Source organism: Tenrec ecaudatus, chromosome 10, assembly GCF_050624435.1.
Source record: "Tenrec ecaudatus isolate mTenEca1 chromosome 10, mTenEca1.hap1, whole genome shotgun sequence".
NCBI classification, from domain to species: Eukaryota; Metazoa; Chordata; class Mammalia; order Afrosoricida; family Tenrecidae; genus Tenrec; species Tenrec ecaudatus.
In genome coordinates, this window is record NC_134539.1 from 80,190,288 (window position 1) to 80,206,216 (window position 15,929).

The following is a 15,929-nucleotide window of genomic DNA, read 5'->3' on the forward strand; positions in this document are numbered from 1 at the left end:
TGTGTGAAGGAAGACAAAGGAATCAAATAACTGTATCCATGGACGAGATGATGGAGACGCTCGGTGTCATCGGTCAGAACAAGGTCAGGAGCAGACTACAAAGACCATCAATTGCTCGTATTTGAGTTCTGGCCGAAGCTGGAAAAAAATGAAATGAAGTCCATGAGAGCCAAAGTACAACCTTTTAAAATCAATTCATGAATAGACTTCCCACAGTGAACACTAAAGAATGAAGACCAGGTGAGTGTGGATGCCATCAAGGACATTATACACGAAGGAAGCAGAAGTCACTAAAAATCAAGAAAAGACCAAAATGGATGCCAAGAGAAACTCCAAAACTTGCCCTCGGATGCAGAACAGTGAAAGTGGATGGAAGAAATTCTGAGGTCAAAGAACTGACTAGAATATTTCAAAGGTGGTTCGTTCGATAAGACAAAATAAAGTACTATACTGACATGTACAAAGACCTGGAGTTAAAAACAAAATTGGAATTTCTCAGGATGAAAGAACTGAAGAAAAAATTCAAACCTCAATTTATAACACTGAATGAGCAACAGACAAAACCGTAATAAACTAAGAAAAGATTGAAGTTGTCATGGATTTCATCTTGCTTGGGCCCACCATCAATGTTCATGGAAGAAGTAGTCAAGATGCACTTCAATGGCCAAACCTACTGCACTATAACTCTGAAGTGTTAAAGAACACAGAAGCCACTTTGAGAACGAAGGCGTGCCTGGAATTGGACAACGAGTAAGGAAGATCACGAAAGAATTGATGCATTTGGATTAGGGTATTAATGAAGAATATTGAAAGTAACATGCAACTCCAAAATGAACAAACAAATCTGTCTTGGAAGAAGTATGGTCAAAATGCTCCTTAGAATATGGGGAGTCTTGGTCTTTTATACTTCTTTGTTAGAGGGGGAGAATATAAAAGAATAGCTTTGTTACTGATACAGAAGCTAAGTGAGAAAATGCTACAATATTTGTTCAAGTCAGTCCCTGTTATTTTTTAACAGTTTTATTAGCATTTCATCCACATGTCATACAATTCAATAATTCAGTCATATCAAGAAGAGTTGTACAATTATCGCCACAGGAGAGCCCAGTCCTTGGAAAATGACAAAATGCTTGGTAAAGTAGAGGGTCAATGAAAAAGAGGAAGACCCCCTTTCGGCGCTGCGGCTGCAGCCCTGAGCATGCCCAGGCTTCAGAAGAGGCTCGCCTCCAGCGTCCTCTGCTGTGGCGAGAAGAAGGTCTGCGTGGACCCCAACAAGACCAACGAAACTGCTAATGCCAACTCCCGTCAGCACCTCCGGAAACTGATCCAAGCGGGCCTTAGCATCGCAAACCTGTGACCATCCATTCTCGGGCCCGGTGCCACAAAAACACCCTAGGCCACCGGAAGGGCAGGCGTATATATAGGCAGAGGTAGCAAGTGGGTACTGCCGATGCTCGCATGCCCGAGGAGATCACGTGGATGAGGAGGAGGATTCTGCGCCGGCTGCTCAGGAGACACGGGGAGTCGGAGAAGATTGACCGCCGTATGTATCACATCTTGTCCCTGAAGGGGAAGGGGCCCGTGTCTAAGAACAAGCGATTCTCATGGAATACATCTACAAGCTGAAGGCAGATGGCTCGCAAGAAGCTTCTGGCTGAGCAGGCTGAGGCACGCAGGCCTAAGACCAAGGAGGCACGCAGCGCTGAGAGGGGGAACTCCAGGCCAAGAAAGAAGAGCTCATCAAGACTGTCCAAGAAATAAACTCCCCCTCTGTTCTCTGTACACAGTGGCCTTGGCAGTTCTAATGACAGTCACTCAATAAACGCAAGCCTTGTTGACCTGGTCCTGGGAAAAGAAATAAAAAGAGGAAGGCCCTTTAGGAGATGGACTGACAGTGGCTGCAACTGTGAGGTCAGCACAGTTTTTGGTTCTGTCTGTAGACAGGGCTGTGAGTCAGAACCAACTTGAGAGCACCTCACAACAACAGCCATGGACAAAATATGGACCAACACAAGCAGCATCCAAAGAAGGTGGAAAGAATACACAGAGTCCCTGTACCAGAAAGACTGGTCACCACGCAACCATTTCAGAAGGCAACATACGACCAAGAGCCCAGGCTACTTAAGAAAGAAGTCCAAAGAGGAAAGTAAAAGGAAACACAAGAAAGAACGAGGAGGCAAAGGGCATTTATAGAGGTCTAAATATAGCCATGCACCTATGTAAATATATTTATATATGATGATGGGGAAGTAGACCTAAGTGCATATATTTTTAGGTTTAGTATTAAGGCAGCAGATGGACATTGGGCCTCCACTCAAGTACCCCCTCAATGAAGGAATACTTTGTCCTATTAAACTGGCATTCCATGATGCTCACCTTCCCAACACGATTACTGAAAACTAAGCAGGTGAATAAGCAAATGTGGTGAAGAAAGCTTATGGTACCCGGCTATCAAAAGATATAGCCTGTGGGGTCTTGGAGGCTTGAGGGTAAACAAGTGGCCATCTAGCTCAGAAGCAACAAAGCCCACATGGAGGAAGCATGCAGCCTGTGTGATCACGAGGTGTCGAGGGGATCAGGTATCAGGCATCAAAGAACAAAAAATTGTGAATGAGGGGGAGTGCAGATTGGGGACCCAAAGCCCATCTGGACATCCATTTACATAAGTTCACGGGGAGGAGATGAGCCAGTCAGGGTGTACTGTAGTAATGATGAGACATACAACTTTCCTCTAGTTCTTAAATGCTTCCTCCCCCCTCCCCACCCTCAACTATCATGATCCCAATTCTACCTTACGAATCCGGCTAGACCAGAGGATGTACACTGTTACAGATAGGAACTGGAAACACAGGGAATCCAGGACAGATGACCCCTTCAGGACCAGTGCTGAGAGTGGCAATATCAGGAGGGTGAAGGGAGGGTTGGGTAGAAAGGGGGAACCGATTACAAGTATCTACATATAACCTCCTCCCTGGGGGACAGACAACAGAAAAGTGGATGAAAGGAGATGTCGGACAGTGTTTAAGATATGGCAAAATAATAATAACTTATAAATGATCAAGGGTTCATGAAGGAGAGGGGATCAAGGGGGGGTGGAGGGTAAATAAGGAGCTGATACCAAGGGCTCAAGTAGAAAGCAAATGTTTTGAGAATGATGAGGGCAACAAATGTACAAATGTGCTTGACACATGGATGTAGGTATGGATTGTGGTAAGAGTTGTACGAGCCCCCAATAAAATGATTTAAAAAAAGAAAGAAGCCCAAACTGTACTGAAGGCACTGGTGAAGAACTAGGCTCCAGGAATTGATGAAATAGCAATTGAGTTGTTTTCAACAAGCAGATGCAACACTGGAAGCACTCCCTAGTCTATGACCCAAGAGATTTGGAAGTCAGTTATCTGGCTAATCAACTGGAAAGATTCATATTCATGATGATTCCAAATAAAGGCAATCCAATAGAATGCAAAAATTATCAAACAAAATCATTAAAATCACACATCAGTAAAATTTGAAGTTAATTAAAAAATGGTAACAGCAGCCCATCAAGAGAAACCTGTCAGAGAGTCTAGCAGGATTCAAAAGAGGGCATGACACTAGGGATAGTGCTGGGATGACAGATGGACCTGGGTTAAAGGCAGACAGTGCCACAAAGAGATTTTCTGTGATTTATGGACTATGCAGAAGCATTCAACTGCGGATCATAATAATCTATGGAGAACACTGCAAAGAATGGGAATTCCAGGACACTTAAATGAGCTCATGTGGGACCTGTGCATAGACAAAGAAGGCATCATGTGTGGTTTAAAATCAGGAAAGGTGTACATCACCATACTTACGCAATCTGTATGCTGAACAAATAATCCAAGAAACTGGACGATATAAACAAGCAGGGTATCCAGCATCAGGACTGGAGAAGATCCATTAGAGCCTGTAATACACAGAGGCTACAATCGTGCTTGCTGAAAGTGAAGAGGAACTGAAGTACATTCTGATAAAGATCAGACTACAGCCTTCAGCATGTATTACACTTGAACATATAGACGATAAAAATCCTCACACTGACCGATAAGCAACATCATAATACAGGGAAAAAAGACGGAGGTTGCCAATTCAGTTCACTTATACAATCAATACCCATGGGAACAGCAATACAGGAATCAAACAGGCAAATCTCCTACAACCAACCTCGGTTTTCAAAAGCAAAGACTTCACTTGGAGGACTAAGGAGTGTCTGATCCATGCCACGGTATTTCAAGCTTCTCATGTGCGTGTGAGAGCTGGACAACACATAAAGAGGGCCCGGGAAAAATGGGTGCATGTCAGTTGTGCTGTCAGTGAAGAATGCCAAATACACCATGCACTGTCAGGAAACAAGCACGCTTTAAAAATCATTTTATTGGAGCGCATACAACTCTTATCACAATCCATACATACATCAATTGTGTAAAGTACATTTGTACATTCGTTACCCTCATCATTCTCAAAGCATTTGCTCTCCACATAAGCCCCTAGCATCAGCTCCTCATTTCTCCCCCTCCCTCCCCACTCTTCCCTCCCTCATGAACCCTTGATAATTTATAAATTATTATTTTGTCATATCTTACACTGTCCAACGTCTCCCTTCACCCACTCTTTTGTTTATTTTGAAAGAAGTACAAAGAGAACGCTCCTTACAAGAAGGATGCTGAGACTTTGTCTCATGTGCTTTGAACCTGTTACCAGAGGTACCAGTCCCTAGAGAAGACAGCACACTTGGAAAAGGAGAGGGTCCGCGAGAAAGAGGAAGACTTTCAGTGAGATGGACTGACACAGCGGCTTATAACAAGGGGTTCAAATATAACAACAGTTTGAGAACAGTGTAGAAGCAGGCAGTGTTTCATCCTGTTGTGCAGTAAGTTGCTATGAGTCAGAATTGTCTTGGCAGCATTTAACAATAATAGTGTTATAAATGTAAATTATCTCATTAATAATTTTGTTGACTTCATATTGAAATCATACATTTAGATAAGCTCTGAGATAAATAGAATTATTAAAAGTCATTTCACCTTTTTATAATGTGGCAAGTAGACATTTTCAAATTAAATATGTGGCTGAGGTTATATTTTTATTGGACAGCACTGATCTAGAGCGCCAAACAGCTCTTGCATAAATGGGTAATGTTTCCCTCTGAGCACTAACTTGTTCTTCAGTAAAATCAAATAATAATGATACTTAATTTATAAGGGTGTTATAGAAAGTAAATTAGACCATGCATGTAAAATGCTCAGCACAAGACCTTGACAATCGAAGTACTCAAGAATCAGAGCTGTTCTTATTACTACCTCCCAGTCCTGAGCAATGACGTCTCGGGGCTGCCTCTTCTTCTACATAACGATGTGATCCGAGTAAGGAAAGTAATCTCTCAGATCTTAGTTTCCGTATCAGAAACTTGGTAGCTGACACTCGTCCGGATTGGGTTGTTTTCAGAACTGAATTCACTTAGTCAACAGAAATTTATGAAGCATCTAATCTGAGCCAGACACTATTCTTGGCACTAGGAAAGAGCTATGAACAAATCAAATGACTTTTCTGTCCTCTAGGGAGTATATACATTTTTTTCAAATTATTATATATAGAATGTTTGGTAGTAATGAAAGTCATGAGAAACAAAGTAAAGCAAGTGGACAGGTAATGATGGAGATGCTATTTTAGGTTGATGAAAATCTTCTCTTTGGATTGATATTTGATCAGTAACTGAACGGACATCTTGAGAGTCATTAACACTGAAGCAAGAATAGGGTTAAGGTCCCTGAGGTAAAAGGCCGCTCAGTGAGCCTGGGAAAGAGAAAGGCCTCCAGTGTAGCTGGAGAGTAAAGTGGAGACACGAGAGAAGTTTTGACCAAACCATGGAGGGCCTTGGAGCGTTCAGGATAAACTATGGATCTCCTTCTAGAGCCAGTAGAGGGTCTGAGCAGGTTTCTCAAAGGATCCCTCGTGTGCACTGAAGGAGATGATGCAAGTGACAGTGTGGGAGCCAACGATGCACAGCAACAAGATGGGGCTCAGCTAACTCCCAAGGCAGCCAGGATGACTAAAACCCTCTAGCATGCAGGATGGCAGGGAAGACGTGGGCATGGGTAGAAAATACTTCCACAGTTTGGGAGAATTCCAAGACTCTGGGAATGAAGGCCAAGGTCACCTTGCAGCCAATATATTTGTATTCCCTGATTTCAAATACCCATAGGGTCATCCATTGGTGGACAGGTTTTAGCAGAGCTTCCAAACTAAGACAGACTAGGAAGAAGGAAATGGCTAATGACTTCTGAAAGAAGTCACTGAAAATCTTATGAATAACAGTGGAATGAACATCGTCTGACATAATGCCAGAAGATGCACTCCTCAGGTTGCAAAGCCCTCAAAAGACAACAGCATGCTTGGCAGAGGTCAGGGAAACGGCTGCAGCGGTGGGGCTGGCGCAGCAGCAATGGTAAGACTGGGCAGTGTCTCATTCAGTTGTGCGTCGGGCTGCGATGAGCCACAGCCGTCTCAGCAGCATCTAATGACACCTCCCTCAAAGCGCAAACGCCTGCAGACCAGTCCACGAGCAGAACAGTCTGCTGGCCAGAGCACCAGCAGAGAAAACACTGGCTGCAGAGAAAACATGATTCTTTTCGGCTCTAGAATTTTAAAGAAGCACCCAGATGTTTACCGTGACAAAGAATGGCCATTGCACAAATGTAGAAAGTTCAAGTAAACAAAAAGACGAAACAATAAATTGCAATTACCTGGGATTCCACAATCAGAAATAACAGTAAATAATGTATTCAGGTATATATTTATGAATATGTAAAATATCAGCTCGATGCCTCTTTACCTAAATATGTGTTATACATGCTTCTTACAAATGACACATTCTCTTAAACACGTGCTGTAACCTGCACCTGTGCTCACACTGTGCATGTTCTCCAAGGAGAGGGACTTCGCAGTGCTGCATGGTATTTCTCAAATGATGCACCAGGCTTGCTTCAGCAGTCCCCTCCCCTATTTCCGGGCATCATCTAGGTTGTTTGTAACCTGAACAAAGAGCCCTTTACAGTGACCCCCCCCCTCCAGTTCCCTGGAGTGGTGACGTCCATACTTACGGCAAACTCCTCGGGAGTCACTTTCAAGACATCGAAGACAACGGCATCGTAGCTCTTGCTGGCATAGTCGCAGCTCTGGCCCTCCAGAGAGTCGGAACTGCTGCTGCCCTGTGGGCGACAGGGGGACAGGGCACCAACTGAAAGGTCTGGCTTGGTCTCACTGACTCATACACATCAGAACTGGGGATTCAAGAGGGAAAGAATTGTATGACACAGCCTGACACTTTATCCCAGTGCTGAGCACTTTACATGCAACATCTCACTTACTGTATATGCTCGAGGCACCTACTTTTCCACAAAAAACTGCATAAAACAAGTGCTGAAAAACTTGGTTTATACACAAGTATATATGGTAATTCTCATAAAAAATCCTTGGAGGGCCCACCATTAATACTCCTATTTTACTAATAAGGAAATAGAGGCAATGTAGTTGAACACACACACACACACAACTGAATAGCCAAAATTTTAGCCTAGATTTTTATTTATCTGTGAAATGCATACCTCCAATCATTGCACCCCTTACACTTCCAGCTGGTGGGGTTTTTTGGGGGGGTGGCTGGGTAATGGGGGGAAGGTTACCACTCTTCCTTGGTATAGGCCTTCCGCGAATAGGCCTTGGTATCTTAGAAGGCCTGAGGAGATAGTGTGTTACATTATGCTTTTAAAACATTACCTGGGTTCACCTTTTCTTCTGTACTTGAAGTCAGTATAGGAAATTATTGTAAAATATAAAAACACATGTGGTGCATTTTATGTACGGGTAGTTTGGCATTCAAAGCCTGCTGGCAGATGAGGTGAGAGGAAATCAGTTGGCTTTAGAAACTGGCCTGGAAGTCCTATTTATTAAGGTTTTTGTGTTAAGAACATTGTAAATGCCACATGTAAAGAATGGCTTTGACATAAAAAAGCAAGGTAAAGCTTCCCAAACATGGCTGGTTTCATGAAACCCAATACTGTCAGGATCCCAGCAAAGTTGGCCATACCTTTTCTTCCCTTTTATTTCCTTTTATCAAGCTCTCCTTCTGTGGACCAATGGTGCTTGCCACCCAGAAACTGTGCCCTGTGCATAAATGGTTGTATTCGTCTCAACTCATGCAGAGGGATTTCGTGGTTTCCATTAACCTCAACATTTGGAGCTGGGATTTAGAGAATATGCTTTTATTAATTGCTCTTTATTTCACTCTTTCCAAAAAGTCTATATCTGGAAAATTTTTGCAATCTTACTGGAAATGGATGTGCTTTTAAGCCAGGAAGGGGAAACCAATAGTCAACAACTGAGACTGTGAGGTTAGAAAGATGAGCAAGGACTTAAACCTGGATATTTCAGTCGGCCTGTGTCAGTTACAGGTTTCACAAATGAGTCCACTACAAGGAGACTTAGGCGGTACATGTGAGGCGGTACCCCAACAAAACCGGAGTGTTTTCCCCAAAACTATGTATTTAAATATTTTTACAAAACAACCTTATCACCTTCAAAGTACTCTCCATTACACTTAATACATTTGTCAAATCTGTGCTTCCATTCTTCTTTTGTTTTGTTATCATTTTATTGGGGGCTCATACAACTCTTATCACAGTCCATACATACATCAATTGTACAAAGCACATTTGTACATTCGTTACCCTCATCATTCTCAAAATATTTGCTCTCCACCTAAGCCCCTGGCATCAGCTCCTCATTTCCCCCCCTCCCTCCCTGTGCTTCCAGTCTTGAAAACAGTTTTCAAACTCATCTATTTAGATGGCTTGACAATACCGCTATTGTTTTCTTCTTCACCTTTTCTTTGTCATCAAATTGCTGTTCTTTCATGTCCCTCTTCATTTGCAGAAACAAAAAGAAGTCACATGGAGTGAAGTCAGGTGAGTAAGGTGTGTGGGCAAGAGAGACATGCTGCTTTTTGCTGAAAACTGATGCATTGAGATGGCTATGTGAGCAGGTGTATTGCCGTGGTCCAAAACCAGTCCCCCATTTGTCACAAATCAGGCCTTTTTTGTCACACACCATTATGCAATCTTTTCAAAACCTCTAAATAGAAAGCTTGATGAACAGTCTGACCTGGTGGAACAAACTTCAAATTCACTTCAAATATCCCTCCTACATGAAAAAAACAAATAAGCATCGTCTTGATCTTTGATTTCACCTGAGAAACTTTTTGGGCGAGATGACAGTGCCATCTTCCACTGGCTTGACTGATGTTTGCTTTTGGAGTCAAGATTAGCATCGTGTCTTGTGACCTTGGGAAAGTGTCGGGGTCGCTTTGGAGCTGTTCTTTCAAAGCACAGCATGCCTCCAGTCAATGCTCTTTTTGCTGGTCAGGCAGAACCCACGGCACAAATTTCATAGTCATCCTTCTCATTGCCAAGTCTTCCTTTAAAACTCATGGAACTCCACGATTCTCCAGATAACTTCCCCATCTCGTCAATGGTCCGTCGGCAGTCTTCAAGCACAGGCACATGGATGTTGTTGACATTTTCACCTGTTCGGAAAGTTGAAGTCCAGAACGAGGTTTGTCTTCAATCGACATTTCACCTTTTTAAAAATGAGAAACCACTCGTATACTTCAGTTTTTCTAATAGCACTGTCCTTGTCCTATAGTGCTGTCCTTATAAGCTGTGTTCAACATCACAACAGTTTCTGTGGCATTTTTCCCAAGCACAGCGGTTCTCAACGTGTGGGTCTGGACCCCTTTAGGGGTTGAATGACCCTTTCACAGGGGCCGCCTGATTCATAAGAGTAGCAAAATGACAGTGATGAAGTAGCAACAAAAATAACGTTATGGTTGGGGGGTCAGCACACGTGAGGAGCTGTGTGAAAGGAGGCTGAGAACCAACGCCCAAGCAGGAAACAACATGTGAGTGCCGCGCACTCTTCTCTTCCGTCAGTCAGCACAAAAACTAGGTTCAATGAGACAGATTTTATGAAAAAATGCACTGCGACCAGAGAGAACCTGCCCAGGCAACACCACTGGGTGCACTTACTCAGAGCGAGGTGCTCCATGCTTACCTAACGGGAAAATGCCCAGTGGGGCTTTTTTCCATTTTCTTAGGGGGTGACCCCTCGCATAGTGGCTAAGAGCGCTGAAGTCAGATAGGCTGGTCAAAATGCTGCCTCCGCCCCAGGTGCTACCTGGCCTCAGCCAAATGCTTCGTTTTACTCACAGTCATCACCTGAAAAAGGGCTGTATTCATCCCATTTCCCAGCATTGTACTATGGGTTACATAAAATGAAGGGCTACGAGGCAACTAGAAGAGGTTGATGCAAGAGGCCTAGTGCAGTTCAGGAAAGCTGTTTAAACGTCTCACAGGGCCATGTTGGAATAATCAACCATTTAATAACAACGGGCAGCATTTTACCAAGGGAAAAATACAGAGGGCTAGCAAAGGAAGAGGGATGGAAACAAAAACCACGGGGCGGAAGTGGGGTAAGTGATGGCACATGGAGGGGATTGCATTGGGTAACATGAAACAAAATGTGTACAAACTGCTGATTGCAAAACGATGGGCCGCTCTATCACCCTGCACTTCACCAGAGAAAGTACTGCGAGCCGAATGATTGTTGAACATGGTAGTGGGACGGGCGGAAAGTAAAAAGAGAGAGAGAAGCGAACTAGGAGGCAAAAGACATTTATAGAGGTACAAATATAGGCATGTACATTTGTAAATATATAAATATATTAATAAGGATATAGGTCTATGTACATATATTTAAATGTTAAGTATTAAGGCGGCAGATGTACTCCCTCAACTCAAGGACACTTTGTTCTAATAACCTGGCATTCTGTGATGCTCACCTTCCCGACATGATCACTAAAGCCAAAATGGGTGAATAAGCAAATGTGATGAAGAAAGCTGATGGTGCCTGATAATTGAAAGATAAAGGATCTGAGGTCTTAAAGGCTTGAAGTTAAACAAGTGGCCATCTAGCAGAGAAGTAACAAGCGCACATGGAAGAAGCACGCAAGCCTGTGTGATCATGAGGTGTCAATGGGATCAGCTAACAAGCATCAGAAGACCCCAAACAAATAAAAATATTGATGCAAATGATGGGGGTCAGAGAAGAGAACCAAAGTCCATCTGTTGACAATTGACCATTCCCTCACAGAAGGGTCAAAAGAAAGGAACGAGTCATCCAGGGTGCAGCATAGCACTGACGAAACAGTCCTCCAGTTCTTTAATGCTTCCTGCTCCCCACTGTCATGACCAAAGTTCTACCTAACAAATCCGGCTAGACCGGGACATATGCAATGAAACAGATAAGAACTCTCGACACACAGAATCCAGGACAGATAAACCCCTCAGGAACAGTAATGCGAGTAGCAATACCATGAGGGTGAGGGGGAAGAGTGGGGGAGAAAAGGGAGAAATGGGGAACAGTCTACAATGATTGATGTATAACCCACCTCCCAGGGGGACAAACAACAGAAACATGGGTGAAGGGAGACAATGAACACTGTAAGATATGAAATTAATCATTTGTAGTTTATCAGGGTTCCATGAGGGTGGAAGAGTGGGGGAGGGAGGGAAAAAGAGGAGCTGATACCAAGGGCTCAAGCAGAAAGAAAATGTTTTGAAAATGATGACAGCAACATATGCACTAATGAGTTTTTTAATGATTATTAAAAAAAAACTTTCACTTCATTCACAATAAAAAGACGCACACAATCTGCAAAGTGCAATAAAGGAATTACAATAAACGTGATATGCCTGCGTATGATTTATCAAAAACAAAAGTTTCACAGGAGATAGGATGCTTTCCTTACCTCGGAGCAGACTTGGGAAAGCAATAAAAGACTATGCTGACTGCTGCTACCTTCCAGTCTTTGTTCACTGGCCCGAGCAGGAGATGGTTTATAAATCATCCTCGCTTTGGTGCCCACCTTTCAGGAAGCACGCTACTTACAATCTGGGATTGATTTCCTTTGGGGACAGTGAGTGTGTGATTAGGGACACGAGCGGGAGAAGTCAGAAAGGTGTGGCTTCAAATCGCCACCAGCCTCAGATATGCCATGTGATTGGGGTCAATTCATTTAGCTCTCTATGGTTTTGTTTCCTCATCTATAAAATAGGGGGCAGGGACATAAAACAGTAATACATGTTGATGGGGTTATTGTCAGAGTAAATGAAATGCTGCCTATAGAACATGCAGGGGAAAAAGCCTGACATACAGTAAGCACTAAATAATAGCGTGTACATATGCAAATCCTTACAACCAGACCAATAAATAACATTGTTTTTGTTTTTGTGCACCATTCCTGGAAGTACTGCAATACCAGGTTGCTGTGTGGAGTGGACGGAACAAGCTCCTATTCCATCTCCCTGCGCCAAAAATCCATTTAATATATTGTCCTCAGATAGAGGACATATCAGATATTAAACTGATAAGAACAGATACTACCCTTGATCTTAGCCAAAAGGCCGAGAAACGATTCAATAAATAACATTGTGTTAAGCATTTCACTTGGATCCACAGCCAGTGCCTATGGAAGCAGCTGCTCAGGAATCAAACACTATATTGTGTTAGGCAAACCTCCTGTGAACAACCTCTGCAAAGCAGTCAGAAACAAAGATATTGTTTTGAGAAGTAAAGTGCACCTGACTCCGGCCGTGGCATTTCTTAATCGCTTTGTGGGTATTCAAAAGCTTGACAATGAATAAGGAAGGCCAAGAAGAACGGATGCCCCTGAGTTATGGTGCTGTGGAGAAGACTAAATATACTAGTATGCACGTGAGAAGAAAAACAACTGTACCTGGGAAGAAGTACAGTGCGAATGCGCCTTACAAGCAAGCATGGGGAGACTTTGTCTCACATACTTTGGACATGCTATCAAGAAGGACAGCCCCTGCAGAAGGACATCATGCTTGAAAAAGTAGAGGATCGCTGAAAAAGAGGAAGACCCTCTACAAGCTAGAGCGACCGAGTGGCTAAGACGACGTGTGCAAACAATGACGAGTGCGGAGCTGGCACAAGGCCAGGGGGGATTGCCTTAGGCTGCACACAGGGTCACTACTAGTGGGAACCAACGCAGCGGCCCTCAACAACAGCAGCATATATGCAAATGTGTTAGCCAGCCACCAAAATACACTTAGCACGGATCCATGCATTCGACATATACTTATTAAGTAGCTACCTTTTATCACACACATACCTACTTATATAGAGTATAGATCTATACCCACATATGTATATTATAGATACATTTACATATAACCATACACATATACGCATATTCATTTATGCACAAATATGATCACATAGACCAGACATGTAAGAAGGTTCACTCTAGAAGAGTATAAATTATAGTTGGGAACACAAGTCCCATTCCTTTTTTTTTTTCTTTTATAAATCATTTTATTGGGGCTCTTACAGCTCTTATCACAACCCAGGCATCAATTGTATCAAGCACATTTGTACATTTGTAGCCATCATCATTTCCGAAACATTTTATTTCTACTTGAGCCCTTAGTATCAGCTCTTCTTTTTTCCCTCCCTCCTCTACCCTCCCACCCTTGTGAACCCAAGCTTGATAAATTATAAAGTATTATTATTTTATTTTTTTGCCAACCATTTAGTAACTCACATTAAATTCCATTCTGTTCAAAGTTTTTTTTCCTTTCTTTTTAAAAGAAAATCATTTTATTAGGGGCTCATACAACTCTTATAACAATCCATACATACATCAATTGTGTAAAGCACATCTGTACATTCATTGCCCTCATCCTCAAAACGTTTGCTCATTTGCTCTCCACTTAAGTCCCTGGCATTAGGTCCTCATTTTTCCCCTCCCTCCCCACTCCCCCCTCCCTCATGAACCCTTGCTAATTTATAAATTATTATTTTGTCACATCTTGCCCTGTCCAACGTCGCCCTTCACCCACTTTTCTGTTGTCCATCCCCCAGGGAGGAGGTCACATGCCGATCCTTGTAATCGGTTCCCTCATTCCTTAGGAAGTTTGGCAGTTACATAATATCCTGTCAACTTGAGAAGGAGTGGAGTCCAGCCTGCCAATCAGGTCATAAATGAGGCCTCTGTGTGGCCATGGTCTTCTCCTGAGGATTCTGGGAACGCCTTCCTATCTTCCTCCCTGGAGGTATGACACACACTCTCGGCTTCATATTCCTGATGACAAGACACACAGAGCTACGCTAAAGCCCTGGAGTTGAAGGAGCCATGTGGATACCCACGCCGGTGCTAAGATGCTTACACTGAAACTGGACCCACAAGACTTGCCACCCACTGGCCTGAGATATGCTGCACCCGGCATCATTGCATGTGTTGCACGAGTCTGAGGAGGGCTTTACAACAGATTGGTATTGGATATATGGGCTAATACTGGACTTAAGGATTTGATATGGCCTAGGCTGGGATGTTTTCTCAATGTTCAATTGCTTTTGAACCTCTTACACGGGAAGGGAATTCTGGTTTTGTAACTTTCAGTAACAGCCCACTGCACCTACTCCACGCACACATATTCATACAAGGGACCTCGTCTAATCAAAAGTTGCTTTAATACGGATGTAAGGAGGCCTGAGCAGCATCATTCAACTCAGCCACCCATAAGTTTGCTGGTGACAAGTGAGTGCTTACTCTAAGGGACAGTTATGATGAAGACAAAACAGCAACTTTATTTAAACCTGTATTGGCATAAAACTGTCACTGCTGTTAAGTCAATTCTGACTCACAGGGGTAAGTAAAAAAGCATTGCTACAAAAGCTTAGAATTTTTCATTAAGTAAAAACATCAACATGTGAAGCTATGGTTTCTCTTCATCTTCGTCTAGGGCTGTATACTTCTGCAGGCACTGTTTTCATCTTGCTCACCCTGCCCGAGAGAATTACACCATGTCGAAGCAGCAGTCTGCCATCCTTCAGGGCCTCCACTTATATTCCTTTTCAGTGGTTTTGCTTAGGTTTGGTTTGAGGAACAAAAAGGAAGTGTGAAGCAGCAAACGCAGGGCTATAAGGTGCATGAGGTCAAGTTCCCAATGGCATCCTCCTAGGACAGTCCTGATACCTTCCAAGAGAGAGGAGGTACAATGCTGTGATGTAAAACAAAAAAAAATCATCAGTATTCCTGTGCTGGCCTTTTTCTCACTAATGACCAACGCAGTCTTCAATTTTCTTCAAACTGCTTCATAGTAAGTTTTGTGTCTTGTACTCATCAATAAAATTTATCAAGATTACCCTTTGAGGAAAGTAAAAGGAAATAGAGGAAGGAACTAGGAGGCAAAGGACATTTATAGAGGTCTAAATATAGGCATGTACATATGTAAGTATATTTATATATGACAATGAGGAAATAGATCTATGTGCATATATTTATAGATTTAGTATTAAGGTAGCGGATGGACATTGGGCCTCCACTCAAGTACTCCCTCAATGCAAGAACACTTTGTGCTATTAAACTGGCATTCCATGATGCTCACCTTCCCCACATGATCACTGAAGACAAAGCGGGTGCATAAGCAAATGTGGTGAAGAGAGTTGATGGTGCCCAGCTATCAAAATATATAGCATCTGGTGTCTTAAAGGCTTGAGGGTAAACAAGTGGCCATCTAGCTCAGAAGCAACAAAGCCAACATGGAAGAAGCACACCGGCCTGTGTGATCACAAGATGTTGAAGGGATCAGGTATCAGGCATCAAAGAAAAAAAATCATATCATTGTGAATGAGGGGAGTGCAGAATGGAAACCCAAACCCATCTATAGGCAAATGGACATCCCCTTACAGAAGGGTCGCAGGTAGGTGACCGGGTTGCAGTATAGCAAAGATGAAACATACAGCTTACCTCTAGTTCTTTAATGCTT

The 15,929-nt window shown here is 42.9% G+C and overlaps 1 protein-coding gene, 1 non-coding gene and 1 pseudogene across 3 annotated transcripts in view; 1 reads left to right on the plus strand and 2 right to left on the minus strand.

Annotated features, from left to right (window-relative positions):
- Positions 1 to 15,929, minus strand: part of RALGPS1 (Ral GEF with PH domain and SH3 binding motif 1) — a 362,265-nt gene that overhangs the window by 304,418 nt on the left and 41,918 nt on the right. For both annotated transcript variants that reach the window (XM_075560767.1, XM_075560766.1), the window contains exon 3: positions 7,122 to 7,229. In XM_075560767.1, the coding sequence (XP_075416882.1) occupies positions 7,122 to 7,229 (108 nt within the window). The remainder of the gene's footprint in view (positions 1 to 7,121; positions 7,230 to 15,929) is intronic.
- LOC142460201 (large ribosomal subunit protein eL19-like) lies at positions 1,199 to 1,805 on the plus strand (annotated as a pseudogene).
- LOC142460320 (U2 spliceosomal RNA) lies at positions 12,361 to 12,551 on the minus strand. Its single transcript, XR_012786552.1, has one exon. It is a non-coding gene; the product is annotated as a U2 spliceosomal RNA (small nuclear RNA).